Here is a 27,588-nt window from a genome sequence, read left to right on the forward strand (position 1 = left end):
AATATCAAATAGCTAAATGATCTATAGTATGACCATCTTAAAACAATTCCCCCAACAGCTTAGACTTACAGGGGCTAAGAAACATTTTAACAGAATCGGCATAATGAATACACCCCTGGCTGCTCATCTGTTGCTGTGGTTGCAACTTTAATTTCCTATTGGTTGTCACATCAGCTGCCTCACTCTCTTGAACTTCTGCTTATTTTTAATATTTTGAACTACGCATATGATATCCCACTTGCACAGCATGACAGTATGCCCCATTCCATTCAACATACTGAACAAACTAAAATGACAATGGTGGCATTTTATTACTTTATTTGATAGATTGACATGGGCTGTAAGGTCTGGACATGGGTAACAAGACCTCATGGGATTTGCAGAACAAATACACTGACCAAACCCCCTGCAAAACAGCAGCATGAATTACAATCCCCTTAAACAATACAATTAACCTTTAGAAAATAATAAACGCTTAAAATATGAAACTGTAGCAAATTATAGTTTGTTTATGGTTTATCTATGCCTTAAGCATTCTTTACAATTTGTATGACCAAAAAAGGATATAAATTGTTTTGAAAGATCTGCTCAGACAAATGTCCCAAACCTCACTTCTTTCTCCCACCTCTCTCCTTCAGTGCCAGGTGTATGACTGAACCATTGTTTATGTTGTAGTAGGCCAGCGAGTTGGAATCTTTTATGAAAATTCCCTGTAATGGAAGAAGTGATAGATGTAAATGACTCCAATGATACCCGTTCATGTCAGTTTACATTTACGCGTACAATTATTCAAAACAGGGACGACAATGCTTACCTCATACTGTAGCTTTTGCTTTCCGGCTGGCATGCCAGTGGCTTCATGGATTTTTACTTTAATAACAGACACCTGTGGTGAGAGAATGGGAAGATCAAATATTATAAATATTCCAGTAAATTTGACTTGGGGGTGCACTCCTGAGAATATATAAAGTACAGGTAAAAGGGAGCGTGGAATGGTGGGTGAACTACTAACATACCTGATCTGTGAGTGGGACAGTGAAATTGAGCGCTTGTCCACTTAGCTTCCATTCAGTCTTGTCCTGCATGTTGGGAACTTGCACTGTGATTGACACTGAACCCTATAAAATAATATACAGTAGAATAACTATATTTGTACAGGAACCCTTACATGTCAATACACAGAACAACCAACAGCAAGCATACGATGACTGACAGGGCATACAGTGCATTCAGAAAGTATTCAGACCCCATACCTTTCCACATTTTGTTATGTTACATCCTTATTCTAAAATGGATTACATTGTTTTTTCCCCTCCCTCATCAATGTACACACAATACCCCATAATGCCAAAGCAAAAAACATTTTTTTTTGGTGCATTTACATAAGTATTCAGACCCTTTACTCAGTACTTTCTTGAAGCACCTTTGGCAGCGATTACAGCCTTGTCTTCTTGGGTACAAGCTTGGCACACCTGTATTTGGGGAGTTTCTCCCATTTTTCTCTGCAGATCCTCTCAAACTCTGGCATGGGGAGCGTCGATGCACAGCTATTTTCAGGTCTCTTCAGAGATGTTCGATCGGGTTCAAGTCCGGGCTCTGGCTGGGCCACTCAAGGACATTCAGAGACTTGTCCCGAAGCCACTCCTGCATTGTCTTGGCTGTGTGCTTAGGGTCATCGTCCTGTTGGAAGGTGAACCTGAGCGCTCTGGAGCAGGTTTTCTTCAAGGAGCTCTCTGTAGTTTGCTCCGTTCATCTTTCCCTTGATCCTGACTATTCTCCCAGTCCCAGCCGCTGAAAAACATCCCCACAGCATGATGCTGCCACTACCATGCTTCACCGTAGGGATGGTGTCAGGTTTCCTCCAGATGTGACACTTGGCATTCAGGCTAAAGAGTTCAATCTTGGTTTCATCAGACCAGAGAATCTTGTTTCTCATGGTCTGAGAGTCCTTTAGGTGCCTTTTGGCAAACTCCAAGTGGCCTGTCATGTGCCTTTTACTGAGGAGTGGCTTCCGTCTGGCCACTCTACCATAAAGGCCTGATTGGTGGAGTGCTGCAGAGATGGTTGTCCTTCTGGAACATTCTCCCATCTCCACAGAGGAACTGGAGCTCTGTCAGAGTGACCATCGGTTTCTTGGTCACCTCCCTGACCAAGGACCTTCTCCCCCGATTGCTCAGGTTGGCCGGGTGGCTAGCTCTAGGAAGAGTCTTGGTGGTTCCAAACTTCTTCCATTTAAGAATGATGGAGGCCACTGTTCTTGGGGACCTTCAATGCGGCAGATATTTTTTGGTACCCTCCCCAGATCTGTGCCTCGACACAATCCTGTCTCGGAACTCTACGGACAATTCCTTCGACCTCATGGCTTGTTTTTTCTCTGACATGCACTGTCAACTGTGGGACCTTATATAGACAGGTGTGTGCCTTTCCAAATCATGTCCAATCAATTTAATTTACCATAGGTGCACTACAATCAAGTTGTAGAAACATCTCAAGAAGTATCAATGGAAATAGGATGCACCTGAGCTCAATTTCGAGTCTCATAGCAAAGGGTCTGAATACTTATGTAAATAAGGTATTTCTGTTTTGTATTTTTAATAAATTTGCCAAAAATTATAAAAACCTGTTTTCGCTTTGTCATTGTAGATTGATGAGAATTACTATTTTTTAAAAATCTATTTTAGAATAAGGCTGTAACATAACAAAATGTGGAAAGAGTCAAGGGGTCTGAATACTTTCCGAATGCATTGTATCTAAATCCAGCCGTGGATCATTCACACTACTGCATTTTGCAAGTAGTCCTTGACATTTAATTGGCCAACAAACCTTGTATCTGCGGAGGAACTCCTCCTCTGGCATAAGGTTGTCCTCTGTCTTCATCTTCTTGCTGGCAGGCTCATCATTATGGGGTGGGGGTGGCTGGGAAGGTGGCTGCGGGTCAGGGCGGGGGCGGGGGGGCTGCGGGACGGGAGGGGCAGGGACAAATGCTGGACAGGGAAGAATAAAATCAGTCAATAAATAACATGCTTAAAAGACAACCTGAATTAAAATGGTAAATAATCATGAAAGTAATTGGTAGCAATGCATATTTCTGAAGTCATCCATTGGATTTCAAAGTATTTAACACTGTGGGAATAGTGTAGCAATGGTTCGCTTACCAGTTGGGACCACCATGGGTGGTGGTCTGGGGGCCATCATGTGAGGTGGTTGGGGCATGGGCACCACGTTGATGCGGGGAGCATGCATCATGGGGGGCATGGGTGTTAGAACCTGCCCTGGGGCTAGGCGCATCGGCACAGGGGCCATGGGGGGCCGTGGAATCACAGGCACAGCTGACAGGAGAGTGGTGCGTACAGGGGGCAGCATCTGCATGATTCACAGGGGAAAATAGACAGTCAACCTTATATATTGACATAACGTTACAAAAAATGAATGTTTTAGCACTTCTATTGAACAAGAAAGCAACTTACAGAAGGAGGGGCCCGAGCAATCGTGTTCATTGGAAGGTTGGGTTTGGGCAGAAGGGGGGCAGAGGAGATAAGGGGTGATTGATGATGATGATGGTAAAGCTCAGGCTTGCTCGGTCCAATCTTCTCTTTGCTCTCATCCTCCTGCACCAGTCCCTTGGCCTTGTGAATGGCCTCAATCTGCTCTTGTAGGGTGATGTTGGCCTGTGCTGCCTGCTGAGTACGCGCCATGCTGCCAGAGTGCCCATCCCAGGTCACCTAAGGAGGGAAGGTGCATTAAGTAAAGACTTTGACCTCATAATGACAACGAGAATAAACAAGATTGAAGCTAAACAGAGATTATACCCTAATGACTCGTAATCGATTCCTCTTAGACATTTATTTCACTCATAAACCACATGGCTATTTCCCTCTCTCCACTTGCACTCACCTTCTCCTCAGGCTTCTGGATCTCCTCTTCTCCAATCTTCTTACCGATGGCTGTCTCCTCCACACCAAAGATATCAGTACGCCTCTCAGCCAGCTGTTTTAGGCTGCTCTCAATGTCCATGCCAGGGGCGTAAACCTCGTCCTCGATTTGCCTCTCTCTGATGCCGCGGTCCCTCTGCTCCAGCCAGCGGGGATCCAGCAGTCCAATGCGCATGTGCTCCTGCATCTTACTGGCTTGGATCCTCTCACCCGTGATGGGAGAGATGAGGTACTCATCCAGAGTCTTGGCTGGAGGCTGGGGCTTGGAGGCTATAGGGAAAGAATAAGCAATAAAATGTAAGGGCAAATTAAGAACAGGCATGTATTTTCCAGTCCTTTATGTCATACATTATATGAATCTAGATGTTTAGGTCCTGATGATGGAATCCCTCTCACCTTTGGGGTCGTAGTCCTTGCGGATAATGACCTGGTCTGGAGTAGGGGGCAGTGGGGGTGGCATGGGGTTGTCTGGGGGCAATGGTGCCTTGCCATCATCCTCGTCATCAGAACCCTGGGGAGAAGGCATCAAAGACTCTACATTGATTACACTATTTCCTAATAATAGTAATATTACATTCAAATTCAATCAGTAACTCTGAAGAAGTAATAAGCTGTTAATGACATCCTACTGTTATTTGTGTCTACTAAAACAGGTCTGTGTTTGCTAACCTCATCCATGTCTTGCAGCTGTGTGTCCTGATCAGGCTGTGTGGGACGCCCATCATCCCGCTCCTCCCGCTCATCGTCCTCCTCATCCTCACTTTCAACCTCCATCTCCACCTCCTCGCTCTCTCCAAACTTGTCATAACGCTCCTGGGTCAGGATGCGAGCTCCCAGCTCCTCAGGTGTGGTGGGTGGGGGAAAGTGGCCTGTTGGAAGTCATAACACCATCATTACAAAGCTAGTGACACAGGGGGTGGATAACATTCTCTCAGGAACAGAACATATCTATTCAGTTAATTTCCCTACCTTGCTCATTAGGCTGGAAGTCCACGGTCTCCACCACTACAAAGTCATGCCAGTCAATTTGAGCGTAGGACACACGCTCTTTCTCCCGCTCCTCCTCCTCCTTCTTCCTTTCACGTTCCTGGAACTTCGCCCACTCAACGCGGTACCTCACCTGTTGATAAAGCCAGAAGATAAGTTGTGAAGACAATTACCATTTTATGAGCTAATGGTGGGTAAACCCTACCAGACCTGGGCAGAAAATAGTTGTATTTTGTAGTTTATTTGAAAATACCAACTTTACAAATACTCAAGGAAGTCGAATATAGTTTGTATAACTAAAAGGCAACTATTTTCTTTGATAATCAAATACAGGTCTCCGAAAAACAAATAATATTTGAAAGTATTTTGAATACCTCTCATTTTAAGGTATTTGAATATATGCAAGTTATTTGAAAACAAAGAATATACACTACCAGTCAAAAGTTTGGGCACACCTACTCATTCAATGGGTTTTCTTAATTTTTTACTATTTTCTACATTGTAGAATAATAGTGAAGACATCACAACTATGAAATAACACATATGGAATCATGTCGTAACCAAGAAAGTGTTAAACAAATCAAAATATATTTTATATTTGAGATTCTTTAAAATAGCCACCGTTTGCCTTGATGACAGCTTTGCACACGCTTGGCATTCTCTCAACCAGCTTCATGAGGTAGTCACCTGGAATGAATTTCAATTAACAGGTGTGCCTTCTTAAAAGTTAATTTGTGGAATGTATTTCCTTCTTAATGCCTTTTGGCCAATCAGTTGTGTTGTGACAAGGTAGGGGTGGGTATACAGAAGACAGCCCTATTTGAAAAAAAGACCATATTATGGCAAGAACAGCTCAAATAAGCAAAGAAAAACAACAGTCCATCATTACTTTAAGACATGAAGGTCAGTCAATACAGAACATTTCAAGAACTTTGAAAGTTTCTTCAAGTTCAGTCGCAAAAACCATCAAGCGCTATGATGAAACGGGCTCTCATGAGGACCGCCACAAGAATGGAAGACCCAGAGTTAACTCTGCTGCAGAGGATAAGTTCATTAGAGTTACCAGCCTCAGAAATTGCAGCCAAAGTAAATGCTTCACAGAGTTCAAGTCACAGACATCTCAACATCAACTGTTCAGAGGGGACTGTGTGAATCAGGCCTTGGGGTCGAATTGCTGTACTAAAAAGGACACCAATAAGAAGATGAGACCTGCTTGGGCCAAGAAACACAAGCAATGGACATTAGACCGGTGGAAATGTGTCCTTTGGTCTGGAGTCCAAATTGGAGATTTTTGGTTCCAACCGCCGTGTCTTTGATGATCTCCGCATGTGTATTTCCCACCGTAAAGCATGGAGGAGGTGGTGTTATAGTGTGGGGGTGTTTTGCTGGTGACACTGTCTGTGATTTATTTAGAATTCACCAGCATGGCTACCACAGCATTCTGCAGCGATACACCATCCCATCTGGTTTGGGCTTAGTGGGACTATCATTTGTTTTTCAACAGGACAATGACCCAACACACCTCCGGGCTGTGTAAGGGCTATTTTACCAAGAAGGAGAATGATGGAGTGCTGCATCAGATGACCTGGCCTCCACAATCCCCCGAACTCAACCCAATTGAGATGGTTTGGGATGAGTCGGATGGCAGAGTGAAGGAAAAGCAGCCAACAACTGCTAAGCATATGTGGGAACTATTTCATCATACATGTCAAGCAGTGAAGTTTCAGCTCTGTCTGTCAGTGGACTCTTCTGTCGTTGGTCCTCTTCCTTGGTGCGCACTGTCACTGTGTCCGTTTCCATCTTGTCCAGCTGTGTCTGTTTCCATCTTGTCCAGCTGTGTCTATCATTTCACGTAAACACTGTTTCTTGTCTGCATCGAAGTAGCGGTTGTTGTACCTAGCATCGAGCATGGTGGCGACACAGTATAGAGGCTCAGAGAGAATGCCACCGAATCGCTTGTTCACAGCCTCTAGTAGAGTACTTTTGCAAGTTTTAACCCCACGGTCTGTGTCTGCAGTTTTGTTGAGCAGGCGTTTCAATGCCATGACAGAGGGTATCACGTCTGCTGCAGACGCAGTTGATTAGCTTATTTCTCGAGTCAGTTGTTCAAATGGAGCTAGGAGTGTGTTCATGTTTTCAATGAGAGTCCACTGGTTTGTACTGATTGTTGCAGGTAACTCATAGTCGGCTGCATTCACGCCAAGCACTCGTTTCTGTTCCAGCAGGCTCGCTATCATGTAAAAAGTACTGTTCCTGTATTGCTTGCAGGCGGCTGTATGCTAGCTGTGAGTGTTTAAAATGACCCACTATCTTCCTACCTGTTGCCACTGGTGTGTGTGCCATGCATGGCAAACTGGGATTCTTCCAAAGCCTTTGTCATGTTATGTGCATTATCACGTAGCACAGCGTGTACTTTGTTCTTGGGGATTTTCCAAGTTTCAAACATGTACTCAAATGCCATTGAAATGGCAGCAGCGGTATGAGAACCAGCACATTCTTGAGCATGCAATACGGCTTTCCTCAGTACGAAATCCTTGTCGACCAACGGTGCTGTCCAGTGTTGCCAACACCTCAGTAAGGAAAGTAGCTATTGGCTGTCCTAAAAGTCGCTAAATAACGTCATCACCCAATTTGCATAATTGGCCATGTGCATGTAATTGTGATGGACGGGTGGCGGCAATACACCTTTTGGGGTTGTAGTCCACCATAAAACCCACAGAAGAAGAAGACGACGAAGAAGAGGTGTGAGTTTGGTGCGGAGAGCTCGAGTAAAGGACGCCCAGGTAGCGAAGGACCAAAGTTTATTGCTCATATTTTATCGAAAGCGCTATGAATAAGTGTAGAAAGGGAGAGTAGGAAGGTAAATGGAGTCCCTTGAGAAAGCAAGAAGCAGATGTATGTCAGCAGAAGTGCAGTATTATCATAAGGAAACGTATACTTGGATGACGGAGGAGGAATGGAGGGAAAAAGAGAGGCAGAGGAGGTCTAAGAGAGAGAGGGAGGAAGACAGAGCTTGAGTCTGTTAAAAATGGCGTAAAAAAAGGAGAAGGTTTGTTAAAGAAGAATGGTAGGAAATGTAAGCAAAGTGAGCTGAAGACAGGAGGAGAAATGGAAGTGAATAAGGGTGAAGTATCAGAGGTGGAAGGTGTGGTGAAGTACTCGGAGCCCGAGGATTGCACACAGGGTCAGGATGAAGATGAGTCTGTGACAATAGGAGTGAAGGTTTTGGAAAAGGTGGAGCCTTGCCTTTTGGCTGATCCATTTGTGGTTTCAAGATGGGTGAAAAGAGCGTTGGGTGAGGTGGAATCGGTGAGGGTAACCAGAAGTCACGGGGGGCCAGTATGAAAATGTATGCACTCACTAACTGTAAGTCGCTCTGGATAAGAGCATCTGCTAAATTACTAAAATGTAAAATGTCTAGTGATAATTGTTTGTGTTTCTGTTGGTCAGAGGAAGAATCCGCTCAGATTTAGACAAATGAGGGAAAGAATGGTGAATTGTTTCGCTCTCAAGAAAAGGGCAACATGGAAAGGAGTGATTAAATGTAGAGTGATTAAATATAAAAGTTGACCAACTGTCATTTGGTGCGACACAAACAGGGGGGCGAGAGTGGGGAAACAGAGGAGCCATTGTCTTTTCTTTTGAGTTTTGAAGTTGAGTCTTTGCCTGATAAAGTGAAGTTAGGGTATATAAGTTATCCTGTACAAGCTTATGTGCCGAATACATTACGATGTTACAGGTGTCAAACTTATGGGCATGTGGCAGCAGTGTGTAGGAGGGAGGTTCCAAGGTGTGAGAAGTGTGCAGAAGGGCATGAGATAAAGAAATGTGTAGCATTGGGGAAAGTAGTGGTATGTGCTAATTGTAGGGGTGCCCATGGGGCTGGGGATCAGAAATGTCCCGTGCGAGAGCGGCAGGTTGAGGTTTTCCAGGGTAAGAGTAGTGAAGAAGTTGTCATATGCTGAGGCAGTGAAGAAAGTAGAGGAAGATGGGTCAAGGGGGAGGAGTGGTGAGAGTAGTAGAGATGTACCAATGCAGAGGGATAGGCCAACAAGTGATATATGTTTCAGTAAGATTGGATTTTTAGCATTTATAGCAATGGTTATTAATTGTACTGCAGGGATGGAACGTAAGTCTAAGAAAATTGAGGTTGTGGTGGCAGCTGCAGAGAGGTATTTGGGTGTGCAAGACTTGACATCAGAAGAGTTACAGGGAGTGTTAAGTGGTGATGTTCCATCATCTCAGGTTGAGGGCATGAGGTAGGAATTAATATATTTAAATAGTGGAGTGGGGTGGTGTTAATTATTATTAATAATTTTGAATTTGTGAGTGTAGTGTTAGATGGTAGGGTATTTCTTTATTTTATTTTTCAAGCAAAATAAAAGGGAGTTGTACTCCAGTCTAGTAGGTGGCGGTAATGCAACAAATTGGATGCCAACCGCCGTTAAACCTCATCGAAGAAGAAGATTGTGATGGAAGCTGAGGAATAGGCCCTTTTCACGATGACGTCATCTAACTTCCGCCTTTCCGCGTAGCAGGTTAACTTCACTTCCGTTCGCCCGTAACCTGAGACTTCTCAACGAAAATACAACTGTTGACCACTAACTAGCAAGCTAGCTACTTGAAGAAATTCCAAAAGGTACGTTTAAGTTAAATTAGTAAAGTTAAGAGTAATAATGTTTACGTATATGCAATGGTTTGTAACTTGCTAACGCTATTGTTAATTCATAATTGTTCACTGCCTTAGTTACTTAAAAGTGGGCTAACGTTAGCTAACAACAACTTAGTACCAGATACCGATAACGTTAAAACTGAGGAGTTCCTCTCAGAATGCGGGTTGCCAAAGCCTTGGCAGACAACTCCCCACGAACATGGCATATTTCACGGAATCTGCTGGCTGTCAGTCGGGGTTTGCGTACCTGGCTCCACAGCTGGCATTCTGACTGCATTCTTGTTTCTGCTTCAATAGCAGCAGACATCTCCTCTGACACAATCAGGCTGTCCAAATGACATTGTTGTATGTAGTTGGGCTCAAAATCAATGGGAAATTTAAAGTTGTAACCTTCAATAGGCAACTGAGGAAACTCACTGGCACCAGGGTGTTTAATAATATCTCTACTTAATTCTAGAGGGCACTGGTAAGAAAGCACAGACCCAAATGGCACAGGGCCAAATTTAGAGTCCACCAAATTAAGGCCCTCAAGCCCGTGTAGCAATTTGCAAATCCCTGGTTGTGGACGGATGTCTTTCAGTTTCTCAGCACTGGCCATGACGTGAGGATCCGGAATAGGCCCTGGCATGAAAGTGAGATATGTCAAGTTTAGATTTCATTAAATGCCACCTTATCTTTTTCACTAAAAAAGACAACCACACTCATCACTCATCCAGTCTCGTACATGCTTCTAATACAAATAAAAAAATATCCACTGAAAGTCTATATAAAAAGTAACAAATAATAATCACTTTTATGTTTGTATTATTTTAGAAATGCACTAAAGTCTTTGTGCTCTAGTACAGGCGGGGGCTCATTCAGACTCACCATCATAGGCTCGGTACAGTGTGCACTTCACACCAGCTCTGACACTTGTTTTTTTCTTAGCCGCTGGTTTACACACCGCCATATCATTGGTGGCCTCTGGTACAATTCCCTGTGATATAATAATGATGAACAATACATTGTCAAAAGTCAATACAAACTGCAAAGTTCTGCATCAGTGTAACAAATAATGTCTGACCTGTGTCCTAGGCCGGTGCCAGGTCTGCAGTGCGCTGGTGCATGACAGAGGCAATGGCACTGTCTTAAAGCCCATGGTAACATAGTGAGCACTTTGAAAAAGAAGTGCTACTATGTGATTACATAGTGCTTTCCCAGCAGAGCAGGAACATGACATGTGATTGAGTACCACAGGAACCTCTGCAGAGTCTAGTGTAACCTGTTCATAGAGACATAACAATTAGTGCTGTACTTACAAAACATTTTTTCTGCGTTTCATTATAAACTACTGTACACAATTTTCAAAACCCAATTTCTTTTTTTAATTAAGAAAATTGGCTGTTCTGAAACCTTTGACAAGTAGTGCCAACACTTATCGAAAATTTGAACATTTTGAGTTATCACAGAATCTTTCCCAGTCTTTATTGCCGTCAACAACCCACATCGGGTTTGTAAGAATTTCGTTGTGTATTAAGTTTAATGATACAAAATCAGAGCTCAGACTGAGAAACAAACTGATCCACAGTGGAACTTTGTGGAATCATTCTTATTAAATCTGCAACCGCAGCAAACACAACAAAAAGAAAACTTATCTATCTTAACCTATCTTATCATAATGTTAGAGAACTGTTTATCTGAGAAACCTGAAGCCGATGAGCCTCCTCATTTTTCTTCATGGACCTGTAACATCGCCCTCTCACTGTCACCTCACCGTTAACTACACTTGAGACTGTTTCAATACAGTGATTGGGAGAAAGGGCGCAGCATTAGCCATTAATACATTACTGACTCTTATCTTACGGTCGATACAAACAGCAGTAATATTAAAAAGAGGCTGCAAACAGAAACTCGTCAGCTCATAACCTTCGCTAGCATAGGGCTAATTTAAGCTAAATAAAGATAAACACGTACCTTCATAATCAAACAGGTAACCTTCAACGAAGAACTTGTAGCCTTTATCAAGCTTCGATCTTGAAGTAAGGGACCACTTGTCAGCAAGTCGTTCTACGTCGTTAAGTCGTATTGGTGGCAGATGTGAAAGGGACTGGGTGAACTCCATAATGATGTGCTACTAGCTAAGCGTTCCTAAGCGACACCGGATGTAAACATAACCTGCATCGCGGCAGAACGGAAGTTGTCTGACGTCACGTGAAAAGGGCCTATAATGTCGTGGGAGAGACAAAAAGTGAGTAAAAAACACCCTACATTTACATCCCGCCCTGAATGTACGCCAGGGAGGGATCAGCCAGCCGCGGCTTTCCGCATGCGCGATTCATTTGCCGTCTGGACGCGGAGGGGTGAACATCTCCTGCTCTGACCGCAGGTGGGAGGGACTGCTGCGCGAGGACTGGTCCGCTTGTGAGTGCTTTGGGACGGAGGTGGGGCCCACGGTAGCACCCGCTGCTCGTTGAGAAGAGTACGAACGATACGTGCTTTCACACAGAGTCTCCAATAACACAAGAAAAAGTCGCTAGATTTGTCGCTAGTCGCTTTTTTGAAAATGTGTCGCTAGAGGGGTCTGAAAACTCGCTAAATATAGCGACAAAGTCACTAAGTTGGCAACACTGTGTCAGACTCAGCATGCTCATGGGGCTGACGTCGCTGGTCCAAATGTCAGTCGTGAAGCTAATAGCAGTGACGCACATAGCAAGTAGCTCATGGATGTACGTTTCAACAATACTATGTCCCTCCGGTAGGGAAACATCTGAAAAATACTGCCTACTTGGTAGTGTGTACCAGTGCTCGACCAGTCGGCGAAAGCCAACATCATCCAACGACAGAGAACGGTAGAATGTCAAGGGCAATGAATACCATCATCTTGGCGTTAATGGATTTCGCCTTTGAGTTGTCTCGCCGAAATGTTCTTACTCTTTCAAATGATTGCTCGACTTGAACTTGTTTAGTTGTTGGAAGTGTGAGCTTTTCTGCTTTTGTTGTAAGTAGTCGCTGAACATCTGGGGGTGATGCACTTTCAAATGAGTAATTAGGTTTCTGGTATTGAAAGATTTCACTTTCTCCCCTCCTTGGGAAATAATAGCTGTGCAAACGTTGCATATGGCCTTTTTATGATCTTCCTTTGAAACTTCACACAGCAGACATTGTGGGCTAGGTTAGGAGTGCTGTGTTGCGCTGTATTTTCCGTGGCGTCATTACGTCATCTACCTACGTTATACAGGTATGCATGTCAGCTTTGACATCGGTTTTGCACATCGGCGTTAAACTATACATAGAGCCGATGCCGATGTTGGCATTTTTAGCTAATATCGGCCGATTCCGATATGCTTACCGATATTTCGTGCATCCCTACACATTTCCACAGGTCTAATGTCCATTGCTTGTGTTTCTTGGCACAAGCAGGTCTCTTCTTATTGGTGTCCTTTAGTAGTGGTTTCTTTGCAGCAATTCGACCATGAAGGCCTGATTCACAGTCTCCTCTGAACAGTTGATGTTGAGATGTCTGTTAATTGAACTCTGTGAAACATTTATTTGGGCTGCAATTTCTGAGGCTGGTAACTAATGAACTTATCCTCTGCAGCAGAGGTAACTCTGGGTCTTCCATTCCTATGGCGGTCCTCATGAGAGCCAGTTTTATCTTAGCGCTTGATGGTTTTTGCGACTGCACTTAAAGAAACTTTCAAAGTTCTTGAAATGTTCCGTATTGACTGACCTTCATGTCTGTAGTTTCTCTTTGCTTATATGAGCTGTTCTTGCCAAAATATGGACATGGTCTTTTACCAAATAGGGCTATCTTCTGTATACCCCTAAGGTGTGATAAACCACAGTTGAGTTGTGTTATAACAGGGGGGGGCAAACACCTTTTCACACAGGGCCATGTGGGTTTGGATTTTGTTTTCCCTTAATAATAACAACCTTCATTTCAAAACTGCATTTTGAGTTTACTTGTGTTATCTTTGACTAATATTTAAATTTGTTTGATGATCTGAAAAATTTAAGTGTGACAAACATGCAAACAAATAAATTACATTCATTTATCGCGCAGACCGAAATTGTCATCGTCAGGAAGGGGGGCAAACACTTTTTCACACCACTGTATATACATAGTTGAAGTCGGAAGTTTACATACACCTTAGACAAATACATTTAAACTCAGTTTTTCACAATTCCTGACATTTAATCCTAGTAAAAATTCCCTGTTTTAGGTCAGTTTGGATCACCACTTTATTTTAAGAATGTGAAATGTCAGAATAATAGTAGAGAGACTGATTTATTTCAGCTTTGGTTTCTTTTATCAAATTCCTATGGGATTGACGCCTCCCAAATTTTTTAACAATGCCGTCCCTGTATAGCGCCACATTGACATGATTGGTTGACGGTAGGTGGGGGCGGTACCTCTTGTATAAACACAAACTCACTTCCTTGACAACAGCTCTGCACTGCTCCGCGAAGCGCAAGAAGTATGAATACCTTGACTTCTGCTGAGGCCATTCTTGCCCTAACTTCTGCTGAGGCCATTTCACCGTGAATGCTGCATGGCCAATGCAGACGTTGGATTGACCATGCACCCAGATGCACAATGCACTTCTCTCTCCAGAATGCGTGCTCTCATGCCAATTTGTGCACATTCATTGTCTCATAACTTCATTGTGTGAATTGTTTGCGTTTGATTGTTGGTGTATATCAATTCCCCATGACATATATTCACCAGTAGTACGTTTACCGTTAATTCCCATAATTTCCAAGCTACAATGTTTGTTACTTTGGTTACGGTAATTTCTTTTAATGCATTCAATATTAACAGTCTTCCTGTTCTCATTGTCGGAGTGGACACATTGTTTGCAGAGTGCACAACCTATGCTACACTTGTGAGAAATACGTTTTGGTTGATTTAATTCCATTTACGAGTTCTGTCAATTTAGTCATTGTCTTTTGTTTGGAGTGCTCCTGTTAATGTTGAGTAAGGACGCAAACGCATAGAAGTAGGCCTATAGGCTACCTGGCCTGCGCGCAAATGTAGGCATATAAATGTTCACATTTGGGGATCTGATAGTATTTCTGATTGGCTTAACGCACCACCACTAATGACCTGTTGAGCTTCTCAAAGTCATGTTTTCTTCACCTCAAACAGCAAGCAAACAAAGTCTGTTTTTACATCCATTTAGAATTCCAATAGTTCAATGTATTTGAAAAATATTTGAAAATGTAATGCTCTGATCCAGTGGAAACGTCATAAAATAGGCTTCTTATCAGTGCTTGACTTGGACTGAAATTGGTTCCGGTACTCATTTTGTGTGCTGGTACTGTTTATATTTAGGTGTAGGAGCTCCACAATACTTTTGAGCTAATATTCTATAAGAGGAATAGGAGCTCAAGCAGTAGAACATGTGAGGTGCCGGTACTCAGCTCCGGTAAGCTCCTACCCAAGTCAAGCACTGCTTCTTATCCCTTGTGCAAATAGCCTACAGCTGTGTCTGTCCTCACTGGCACAGGAAACTGAGGGCCCAGAATATCAGACCCAAGTTAGTTGATACAATGTTTCAAGTTCGTTGCAGACAAGCCATGTGTAGCCAATGTGATTTATAGGATATTTATTTTTAAATCAGGATATTTTCTACCTGCAGGCTGCAATGTATTTATTTGTTGGCTTTTTGTAGGCTATTTTTACATAGTTGGCAATAGAAGTCATTTTTTAGGTTTGTATCATTTTTTCATTTAGATTTGGATAGAATTTCGATTAACCACATGACAATGATTTTGAGATATGAAGACGTTATTATAAATTAAATGAAACAGTTTCACGAAAATGTGCAAATGAAAAACATAACCAGCACGAAGATTGGTAGAAATGGTAAGATAAATTGTCTTTCCACATGAGAAGAGTTGCCGACTCCTCGTGTAGCCTATTACCGGCAACTTCAGCAGAGTAATGGCAGAATCTGCAAAAAAGCCAGTAGGAGTGGGAGGAGAATATTTGGGTCAGGTAATTTTTTATTTCGTCTGGTTATCTAGATCTCTGGTGCCCTCTTGAGGCATCAAACCAGATGCTTAAAGCATCAGACAAGCTCAATGCATATAGTTGATTTTATTAAAATAGATGTCTATAAATGGAAAAAGTGCTAAAAAAAATAAACACTAAAATAACACATCCTAGATCTGAATGAATGAAATAATCTTATTAAATACTTTTTTTCTTTACATAGTTGAATGTGCTGACAACAAAATCACACAAAAATGATCAATGGAAATCAAATGTATCAACCCATGGAGGTCTGGATTTGGAGTCACCCTCAAAATTAAAGTGGAAAACCACACTACAGGCTGATCCAACTTTGATGTAATGTCCTTAAAACAAGTCAAAATGAGGCTCAGTAGTGTGTGGCCTCCACGTGCCTGTATGACCTCCCTACAACGCCTGGGCATGCTCCTGATGAGGTGGCGGATGGTCTCCTGAGGGATCTCCTCCCAGACCTGGACTAAAGCATCCGCCATCTCCTGGACAGTCTGTGGTGCAACGTGGCGTTGGTGGATGGAGCGAGACATGATGTCCCAGATGTGCTCAATTGGATTCAGGTCTGGGGAACGGGCGGGCCAGTCCATAGCATCAATGCCTTCCTCTTGCAGGAACTGCTGACACACTCCAGCCACATGAGGTCTAGCATTGTCTTGCATTAGGAGGAACCCAGGGCCAACCGCACCAGCATATGGTCTCACAAGGGGTCTGAGGATCTCATCTCGGTACCTAATGGCAGTCAGGCTACCTCTGGCGAGCACATGGAGGGCTGTGCGGCCCCCCAAAGAAATGCCACCCCACACCATGACTGACCCACCGCCGAACCGGTCATGCTGGAGGATGTTGCAGGCAGCAGAACGTTCTCCACGGCGTCTCCAGATTCTGTCACGTCTGTCACGTGCTCAGTGTGAACCTGCTTTCATCTGTGATGAGCACAGGGCGCCAGTGGCGAATTTGCCAATCTTGGTGTTCTCTGGCAAATGCCAAACGTCCTGCACGGTGTTGAGCTGTAAGCTCAACCCCCACCTGTGGACGTCGGGCCCTCATACCACCCTCATGGAGTCTGTTTCTGACCGTTTGAGCAGACATGCACATTTGTGGCCTGCTGGAGGTCATTTTGCAGGGCTCTGGCAGTGCTCCTCCTGCTCCTCCTTGCACAAAGGCGGAGGTAGCAGTCCTGCTGCTGGGTTGTTGCCCTCTTACGGCCTCCTCCACGTCTCCTGATGTACTGGCCTGTCTCCTGGTAGCGCCTCCATGCTCTCGACACTACGCCTGACAGACACAGCAAACCTTCTTGCCACAGCTCGCATTGATGTGCCATCCTGGATGAGCTGCACTACCTGAGCCACTTGTGTGGGTTGTAGACTCCGTCTCATGCTACCACTAGAGTGAAAGCACCGCCAGCATTCTAAGTACACCGCCAGCATTCAAAAGTGACCAAAACATCAGCCAGGAAGCATAGGAACTGAGAAGTGGTCTGTGGTCACCACCTGCAAAACCAGTCCTTTATTGGGGGTGTCTTGCTAATTGCCTATAATTTCCACCTGTTGTCTATTCCATTTGAACAACAGCATGTGACATGTATTGTCAATCAGTGTTGCTTCCTAAGTGGACAGTTTGATTTCACAGAAGTGTGATTGACTTGGAGTTACATTGTGTTGTTTAAGTGTTCCCTTTATTTTTTTGAGCAGTGTACATTGTAAAAAATTTAGCACTCGATTGGTCTAAAGAACAGACGATTTTTGGCCGACAATTATACTTTTTTTGTCAGGGACAGCCCTAGTTCTTGTGCAATTAATATCTATAGGCTACATTAAGATTTTTCTTTCATTCATTAGTGCATAAGCCTAAGCTTTAGGGCCTAACTGTACACGCACCAAATACACGGCAATCGCCAAATGCTTTTGAGAACTTGGGCAGAAAAAGTTAACGTCGATCCACTGAGGCAAAAAGGACAATGTCGGAGTTGAATTCAATAAAGGAAAAGCAACACGGGGGCCCCTTGGGGTGTGTGCTTAGTCCCCTCCTGTACTCCCTGGTCACAACTCCAACACCATCAAGTTTGCTGATGACACAATGGTGGTAGGCCTGATAACTGACGGCAATGAGACAGCCTACAGGGAGGAGGTTAAGGAGCTGATCGTGGACTACAGGAGAAAGAGGCAAGAGCATGCCCCCATCCACATCGATGGGGCTGTAGTGGAGCGGGTCAAGAGCTTCAAGTTCCTTGCCGTGCACATCAATAATGACTTAACATGGCCCAAACACACCAGCACAACAGAGCCTCTTCCCCCTCAGGAGGCTGAAAAGATTTGGCATGGGCCCTCGGATCCGCAAAAAGTTCTACAGCTGCACCATCGAGAGCATCTTGACTGGCTGCATCTCATCTTGACTGGCTGCAAATGCACCACCCTCGACCGTTAAGCGCTACAGAGGGTGGTGCCGACAGCCCAGTACATCACTGGGGCCGAGCTCCCTGCCATCCAGGACCTCTATATCAGGCAGTATCAGAGGAAGGCCTGAAAAATTGCCAAAGACTCCAGCCAACCAAGCTATAGACTGTTCACTCTGCTACCGTCCAGCAAACGGTACTGGATCATTGGCTCTCGGACCAACAGGCTCCGAGGCAGCTTCTACTCCCAAGCCATAAGACTGCTAAATACCAATAAGACTGCTAAATAGTTAAATGGTTACACAGACTATCTTGCACGGACTCTACGCACACTCACAAGACTATACACTGAGTATACAAAACATTAAGAACAGCTGCTCTTTCCATGACATAGACTGACCAGGTGAAAGCTATGATCCCTTATTGATGCCTCCTGTTCAATCCACTTCAGTGTAGATGAAGGGGAGGACACAGGTTAAAGAAGGATTTTTACTCACACAAAACCCACACACATTCACTACATACACACCCAGACACATAACACACACACGCATACCGACAACACATTCACACACTTTTACATTCATCATTTGCTGCTGCTACTCTGTTTTTTATTTTACTCTTATTACCATCTATCCTGATGCCTAGTCACTTTTTTTAAAAACCTTTATTTAACTAGGCAAGTCAGTTAAGAACAAATTCTTATTTACAATGACGGCCTACAAACCCGGACGACGCTGGGCCAATTGTGCGCCGCCCTACGGGACTCCCAATCACGGCCAGTTGTGATACAGCCTGGAATCGAACCAGGGTCTGTAGTGACGCCTCAAGCACTGAGATGCAGTGCCTTAGACCACTGCGCCACTCGGGAGCCACTCGAGAGCTTTAGCCTGCCTCCATGTACATATCTACCTCAAACACCTCGTACCTCTGCACATTGATCTGGTACTCCATCTATATAGCACCATTCTTGTGTATTTTATTTCTCTTGTGTTACTATTCTTTTTATTATTACTTTTTAACTCTGAATCGTTGGGAATGGCTCGTAAGCAAGCATTTTTTAAGTCTACACCCATTGTATTTGGCACGTGACAAATACAATTTGACTTGTTACAAAAACTCTCAGCTCATTGCTATGCAATTAAAATGGAATTACCAAAGTATTATGTAACTACATGCTAATAAAATGTTGCTCCACATGTAATTACAGTTTAATTACACAGGCACAACAACAGTTTAATGTTAAGTGTTACTGAGAATGCTAACAGTAACATGGCTATGAAGTGTCAAAAGGACACTAAATGTCTCAAAACATGCCTTCTTGAATCAACTACAGCCAAGGTAGGTCGAAAATCCTGTTTGTTTATATTCTGAGTAAACTATCCCTTTAAAGATGGTATAGTGTGTGCTTGAAACAAGGACACTTACCCTCAGATGCACAGAGGTTTGAAGTTGTTTTTTCCAATGTTTGGAAATGGCTTTGAATTACTCTGTAGTAATTTCAGGTATTATAAAGTTAATTGCAGCTTTCAACCTTTTCAGTGGCATGTTGAAAGAGTCATGCAGTGGTTGAGCGTCACAACTTATACTTATCTGTACAAAAGATAGTTGGTTTGACTAGATAATGTTCACCTGGGGAAATGGACATTACAGAATATTCAGATAGAAATGTATTGTTAAGATCAAATATGACTGTCAGATAGATTGGAATAGTATAGAAGATTGTGTTCTATATTCATTCCATTTCTATCTTCAACATGCAGTTCCAGATATAGCCCTGCCATTAAATGAAGGCAGACAATCCAATAGTTTCTGAAAAGTAGTCACTTCCTGAGATTTGTATTCAAATATATTTTTTAAAGTAGTTACTTTCTGAGATCTGAATTCAAATAATTTTCAAAAAGTTGTCACTTTCTGTGATCTGTATTAAAATAGTTTTAAAAAGTGATCTGTATTAAAATAGTTTTAAAAAGTAGTACTTTTTGGGGATCTGTATTCAAAGTAGTTGTAGTCATCTCCAAAGTAACTATCATCCCCCGAAAAAAAAGTTTATTTTCACAAAGCATAGTTAAAACTATAGTTATCCCAGGTCTGAACCCTACAGCGAAGCGTCAGGGGCTTACCTGGTCCAGCACCTCCCTGGGGTTCTCAGCCTCTCTTTTCAGCTTTATCAGCAGTCCCTTGGGAGGGATCAGAATCTAGGAAAAAAGAACCAAGACAAACACAGGTGAGCATCACAACACAACCAGCTGAAGATATGCTCTACTACTAACAAGTGAAATTATTTAAATGCTATAATATTTCAACAAGATACACTACATGACCAAAGGTATGCGGACACCTGCTTGTCAAACATCTCATTCCAAAATCATGAGCATTAATATGGAGTTGGTCCCCCCCTTTGCTGCTATAACACCCTCCACTCTTCTGGGAAGGCTTTCCACTGCGGGGACTTGCTTCCATTCAGCCACAAGAGCATTAGTGAGGTCGGGCACTGATGTTGGGCAATTAGGCCTGACTTGCAGTCGGCATTCCAATTCATCTCAAAGGTGTTTGATGGGGTTGAGGTCAGGGCTCTGTGCAGGCCAGTGAAGTTTTTCCACACCGATCTCGACAAACAATTTCTGAACGGACCTCGCTTTGCGCACGTGGGCATTGTCATGCAGAAACAGGAAAGTGCCTTCCCCAAACTGTTGCCACAGTTGGAGGCACAGAATCGTCTAGAATATCATTGTATGCTGTAGCGTTAAGATTTCCCTTCACTGGAACTAAGGGGCCTAGCCCCAACCATGAAAAACAGCCCCATACCATTATTCCTCCTTCACCAAATTTTATTGTTGGCACTATGCAGTCGGGCAGGTAGCGTTCTCCTGGCATCCGCCAAACCCAGATTCGTCCATCGGACTGACAGATGGTGAAGCGTGATTCATCACTCCAGAGAACGCGTTTCCACTGCCGCGGCGAACTTTACAACACTCCAGCCGACACTTGGCATTGCGCATGGTGATCTTAGGTTTGTGCGGCTGCTCGGCCATGGAAACCCATTTCATGAAGCTTCCGACAGTTATTGTGCTGACGATGCTTCCAGAGGCAGTTTGGAACTCAGTAGTGAGTGTTACAACCGAGAACTGATGATTTTTACGTGCTTCAGCACTCGGCAGTCCTGTTCTGTGAGCTTGTGTGGCCTACCACTTCACGGCTGAGCCGTTGTTGCTCCTAGAAGTTTCCACTTCACAATAACATCACTTACAGTTGACCGGGGCAGCTCTAGCAGGGCAGAAATTTGACGAACTGATTAACTGTGGCCTATGACAGTGCCACGTTGAAAGTCACTGAGCTCTTCAGTAAGGCCATTCTACTGCCAATGTTTGTCTATGGAGATTGCATGGCTGTGCGCTCGATTTCATACACCTGTCAGCAACGGGTGTGGCTGAAATAGCCAAATCCACAAATTTGAAGGGGTGTCCACATACTTTTGTATATATATTGTATATGCCACAATCAATATTAATTGGTAAGATGTTTTACCTTAGTGTACTGCTCCACCAGCTTGGTGAAGTAGTTGAAGAGGCTGTGTTGAGGTCGCAGGAAGTCAAACTGGTAGTTTCGCTGTTCTTTCTGCATGAGCTGTGTGAGGAACTGGCGCCCGTTGCGAGCAACAAACTGGGCGGTCAGCTTGACAACATCCAGGTCGAATGCCGAGATCGAAGGAGGGTCAGCAATGAACTCAAACTCGGGCGGAGGCTCCTTTGGCACCACTGTCTCATGAATCACCTGGGCCTGCAACTACCGGTAAAGGAAACCATAACTTAGAATAGCTCTTTTTAGGCATCAATCACATCTTACACTTTACAGTGAACCATTGACACAATCAGTGATTTATAATCGATAGACAAGGAACCACCCGATGTCTAGGAAGGAACACCTTTTGAGGAAGCTGCTGTGAGTTCTGCAGGGCCTGCTGCTGCATGACCTTTGGCACAGCCGCAGATGGCTCCTGGCCCTTGCCCTCCTTGAATTCATTGACCTTGTGGCGGTAGTAAGCATGGTAGGGGTCGTTGGGGTTCAGGAAGTTGAACTTTGGGTTGTTGATCTCATTCTGACGGATCCTTGCCTCGAACTCTGGTCCATTCCTGAGAATTAATGGAAGGAAAAGAATGCATGACCATTGCAATATGACATCATGCATAAGACTTCATACAATTGTATAAAAAACATGACAGAGTGAGACTGAAAAACCAACCTGGCAACAAAGCTGGCAGTCTTATCAACGATGTTTCGGACCTCAGGAGGTGGATAGATGATCCCAACTATGGGTTTCGTTGCTGGGGCTTCCTCTGTAGGTTCATCTGCCTGTTGAAACAATATATATTGCAGAAATTACCTGGTTTGAAGTCTCGTCACGTTGAGGCGTCTGAGGCTACATTAATGACATTTAATTTACCATACACCCTACCCTCTTAGTACTATGGTAGTAGATCTTCTGATGACTGGGTGGATTTTTCATCAATCCAAACCTTTCCGATAAGGCTGGGCAATATATAATTTGAATCTGTGTTTTTCGTGATATTCCAAATGCCTGTATCGCAAGAATCTAATTTTTATTTTTATTTTTTATGAGCGTTTGTCTGTTTGTTCTCATGTTGTCTTTTTGGTCTCGTCTCCTTCAGTCCTTCTGTGCTGTGTGCAGTTTCCCATTTACACCAGATATCTGTATATAATGAAGAGATGTTCACGTTTCCGCCCTAACAATGGGAGTCATTGCCCCAAAGGCGGGAAGGCAGGCGACAAGCTTAGGTCCAAAATAACCCATAGAAACGCATTGGACTTATTTTGGACTTATTTTGGCAAGTGAAACCTCTCGCTTCGCCTCATCCTCTCTGTTTACACACACACACACACACACACACACACACACACACACACACACCAAGCCCCTTCCCAATGCCACTCACAACAACAAAGAGATCACTTCTTCTCTGACAAGCGGTTTCAACTCGCTATTTGCATTTGAGGTTTGGTCCAACAGAATCGGTCATATGGACACCGAAACACATTGAGACATTATTTTACTGCAATAAAGGAGAACTTAACCTTTCTAACGATACCCTTTTTATGTCTCAACTCCTCAACTTGCATGCAGAGCAGACACTGGAGTGGCAATGAACATTGATTCAGGAAAATGAAATGCTCAGTTTGTCGCGCGGTCTAGTCTGTGTTTTATAAATGTGCAATATGCATAAACACAATTATATAAGGAATTGGCAACTTGTTCTCATTCTGAGAAATAAGGTATGCCACTTGATTTCAACATCTGAAAAAGTGAACAGGCTAACATGCTGTTCAAACAGTTGGAGACGGACAGAAGAGTGTGTTCATAACAATTCAACTGTTCTGCCTCGTTAGCTAGCAAATAGATCCAAGTTGGCTAAACTTGAAATATAAAGATTAGCTGGCTACCCTCTAGCACGTGGGCTTGTGCTTGAGAGATTGTTTATGAGACCTGTGTTAATTTTCTATAATGCCTGCCACAAGAAGTTAGTCATTGTTAGTGTAATGTGCATTATGCATGGTTATGGTATAATTTGTAACGAAAAGGGTATTTTCATAGACAGACTTGAAAACCAGATCAGTGATTATTGCAAAAAGGCAGGTAAAACTATTTTCATAAAATAATACAATTATTAGTGGGTCTTATTGTTGTGGAAGGCTTATATTTAGCCTGGGTATAATTTCACAAGCCCTGAATTCATTAGATTATTGCTGACTGTTTGAAATGCAGGGTATTTGATCTTTAATTGTACAACATATTTACATTTTAGTCATTTAGCAGACGCTCTTATCCAGAGCGACTTCGAACCCACAACCCTGGCGTTGCAAACGCCATGCTCTACCAACTGAGCTACATCCCTGCCGGCCATTCCCTCCCCTACCCTGGACGACGCTGGGCCAATTGTGAGCCGCCCCATGGGTCTCCCGGTCGCGGCCGGCTACGACAGAGCCTGGATTCGAACCAGGATCTCTAGTGGCACAGCTAGCACTGCGATGCAACAAAGCTTATTTAGAGAAAACATTTAAAAAAAATTTTTTGATATATATCGTGAATCGCCCATAAATTTGAAAAAAAAATATATAGCCCAACCCTACTTTCAGATATAGCTACAGAAGTATCTACACTGGGGTTAGGATGTAGCTGGAATTGTTTACTTTCTAGACAAGGCCTCTCAGCTGACTTAACTAGTATAAAAATGTCCAGTGAAAATCTAAATTTTAAAAGTTAATATTCTCTTAAAGTGGAACTGACAGCATTTTAGCAACATTACATTTGATTAAAATCTGTTCATATACACCCCCAGGAAGAATGACACGTTTTTACATTTCCTGACAAGCGAGCACTTAGATATGGTCATTTTCAGGTTTTCATAAATTCGTAGAATGTTTGGTAATTATGTATAATAAAGGCATTTTTGAAAATTCTATAGCAATATAGAGTGGGAAAGTGGTTGTGCGCTTGGACAATTAATAGACACTGCAATAGAAAAAAACTAATAAAAACATCTGTATCGTCCAGGACCGGAGTCTACATCAGAGGTACAGTAGGCCTATATGCAAACAAGCCATTTGCCAAAAGGGCCTGCCATCATTCACTTTGAACTGAACTGTGTGTTTACAGGCAGTTGCAACAGCGCGACTTTAGATCATTAGAACGCATTCGGCAAAAGCCACAAAATACACTTGAATGGATTTCTGCAAATATGTAGCTAAATACCATGGGTGTCCTCTTACATTTGGGAACTTTACAGTCCTATTGATCAAACAACCATAAAAAAGGTAGGCTCTCTTTCCCTATATGCACATCAACAAGATCAACAACTAATGCTAGCCAGAGCAAGATGAGCTAAAATCTAACGAAGGAACATTATATAAACCCTCTCAAACTTTTTCAGCTAGTTGGCTGACAAAATTGCACTGATAAACGATGGGGAATAGCCTGCTCATCCTTCTGCAGCTTGCCTGACAATGCATGCGTTGTCCCAACCAAGCACCCAAGCTAACTAGCTAGCTACTTCCAGACGCAAATGAGAGAACACCTCAATGATAATTTTACGCACCCTAGCAGAGCTGGTTAGGCTGTTTACATGTTATATAGAGCGTTCGTGACTAACTATAAAAAAAATTGCCTTAGTTTACTGACACAGGTCATATTCAGCTGGTCTTCCGCGATCGTAAATTCATCAGTTATTCTGTGCTCTGGCACACTGAGACAAGATTGCTCTGAAATCGGAGTAGAGGGGCAAGCCAGAGTGGATTTGCAAATGCAAGAGATATGCTAACTGGATAACAGTCGTTCAGCATAGCTAGCTAGCAAAGCAATTCACATCTTGCTAACTAACCAAATAACACGTGAATCTCCAGCTGTGTAGCCACCGAAAAACAATACGAGATTTAAAAGTCACTCACTCACCACTCCTCCAATGACATGACGTCCTCCTAGCAGTTAGTTAGCTAGCTATCTAGCTAACGTTAGGCTCTGTGTTTTTAGCTTTCTACATAGATACGCTAGCATATTAGCCACGTTATGAATGACTTGTGATCATTGCCCTTGGTAGTTTGATTGTATTGACATTCCCAGCATTAGTTACATTCGTCTGTTTTTGTACAAAATATTGAGTTATTGAAACTGAAACAGTGTATCCCGAATGGAGGCAGCAAACAACGTACTAGGCCAGCTGTGATTTACAACCTGATAGCAATATTTTTTGGACTACCAAGAAATGTATTGGTGAATTATATTAATCATGCAATGAACTGCATCCATCTTTTCTGCCAACAATGCCTTAATGTACATCATGGAATGTTGAGTCAAATATAACCTATTTTTAAAACCTCTTATAAGTTGGTTTTGTAGCATAAACTGGGAATTCTATCATTTTTTACTGATATTATGATTGTCTGTTTGTTTCATATCTGCAAAGTAGTTAAAACACTGTCAGTTCCACTTTAACTCACACCCAAATAATGTTTTTGACTCATCCTATACTCATGTGTGGACAAAGCATAAAATGGAGAAAAAAACACTTCAAAAACCCTACCTCAAACTTGTATCTCAAACAGACCGTTTAAAACATGCTTGCTATTTCCTCATAGAGAATAGAGTTGGCCAGTGTTGCCAACTTAGCAACTTTGTCGCTGTATTTAGCGAGTTCAGACCCCTCTAGCGACACATTTTCAAAAAAGCGACTAGCGACAAATCTAGCGACTTTTCCTGGTGTTATTGGAGACTTTTGGAGACTGACGTGAAAGCACGTATCGTTCTTACTCTTCTCAACGAGCAGCAGGTGCTGCCGTGGGCCCCACCCCCGTCCCAAAGCACTCACAGGCGGCCCAGTCCTCGTGCAGCAGTCCCTCCCAGCTGAAGTCAGAGCAGGAGGTGTTCACCCCTCCGCGTCCAGACTGCAAATGAATCGCGCATGCGGGAAGCTGATCCCGCCCTGGTTTACATTCAGGGCAGGATGTAAATGTAGGGTGTTTTTTACTCACTTTGTCTCTCCCATGATGTTACTCCTCTCTCCTACAGCGTCCATCACAATTACATGCACATGGCCAATGATGCAAATTAGGCGATGACGTCGTTTAGCGACTTCTAGGACAGCCAATAGCTACTTTTCTTACTGAGGAGTTGGCAACACTGGAGTTGGCCAATCAGCATGACTAAAATGTAACAACCGTTAAACACCCACACCATTCCAACACAGAAAAGTTGGTTTTTAACATACTTAATTACCATTTTTTGGAAGGAAAACTATTTCACTCATATTGTAATTAATTATAGGTAACATTTCATAGAAATCTGGAAAAACTGGAGAGTTGCTTTAAGTTAGCTAGCGCTAGTTTTAGTAGCTATAAAAACAGAAACAGATAGCAAAGTTATTGGGGCAAAGTTTCTGGACATAGCTAAGTAACGTTACTATTTTTAGACAATACGCAACACGGTAGTAGTGTTACCCCAAATCTTCACAATTACAGGAGGTAGTAAAAACGTTAAAGAGCGATTGAGGTAGCAAATCTTACCTTGCTGTTGGGCTCAAGATGAACAATTTGTACAGGCCCTGGCGGCATGGCTGAGTCAATTCCTTGATTGGGTTATCTGTTAAAACGTTAAAAGTTCAACAAAAACGTTATTTCTCTTCACAATTACACTACTTCTCGTACTGTATATCTAGAAACGTTATTAATTGCACAAAACTATTTACAGATAGGACCTACGAGTGCGTTTTTCTGTCGTTGACCCGCCTGGAATGGCTGTCTTTTACTTCCGGAAACACATCTAAGCATTATGGGATTTGCAGTTTTTCTAGCAGGTCGCTATGGAAATAACATCCATCCAACTAAGCACTGCTCGCTCACAGCGTCTTCCTGAAGGGACAACAACAAGTGGCTAGACACAACACATGAGAGAGAGAGAGAGAGAGAGAGAGAGCGCAAGCTACTACGTTTTGTCAAGATGACCCATCTCTTAGGACGTCGTTGAAAGTCTCCTGAGAGATCTAATAGATCTTCAAGGTGCTGTTCTGGATGTCTTCTACATTTACAT

The 27,588-nt window shown here is 43.1% G+C and overlaps 1 protein-coding gene across 3 annotated transcripts; it reads right to left on the reverse strand.

The window, feature by feature from the left end:
* Window positions 1-301: 301 nt before the first annotated feature.
* Window positions 302-27,311, reverse strand: LOC121550529 (splicing factor 3A subunit 1). Of its 3 annotated transcripts, none has more exons than XM_041862823.2 (16): window positions 27,261-27,311; window positions 27,066-27,141; window positions 22,237-22,346; window positions 21,919-22,126; window positions 21,522-21,773; window positions 20,117-20,191; window positions 4,902-5,052; window positions 4,602-4,801; window positions 4,329-4,443; window positions 3,895-4,202; window positions 3,468-3,722; window positions 3,156-3,363; window positions 2,824-2,984; window positions 1,017-1,118; window positions 815-886; window positions 302-710 (listed from the first exon to the last, which is right to left on the reverse strand). In XM_041862823.2, exons 2-16 carry the CDS (start codon window positions 27,111-27,113, stop codon window positions 609-611), a joined length of 2,367 nt encoding a protein of 788 aa, XP_041718757.2. In that variant the 5' UTR covers window positions 27,114-27,141; window positions 27,261-27,311; the 3' UTR covers window positions 302-608. The 3 variants fall into 3 exon arrangements, with proteins under 3 accessions (XP_041718757.2, XP_041718755.2, XP_041718756.2); XM_041862821.2 differs by having other exon boundaries at window positions 21,522-21,779; XM_041862822.2 differs by having other exon boundaries at window positions 21,522-21,779; window positions 27,248-27,268.
* Window positions 27,312-27,588: the final 277 nt, after the last annotated feature.

Source organism: Coregonus clupeaformis, chromosome 18, assembly GCF_020615455.1.
Source record: "Coregonus clupeaformis isolate EN_2021a chromosome 18, ASM2061545v1, whole genome shotgun sequence".
Lineage (NCBI taxonomy): Eukaryota > Metazoa > Chordata > Actinopteri > Salmoniformes > Salmonidae > Coregonus > Coregonus clupeaformis.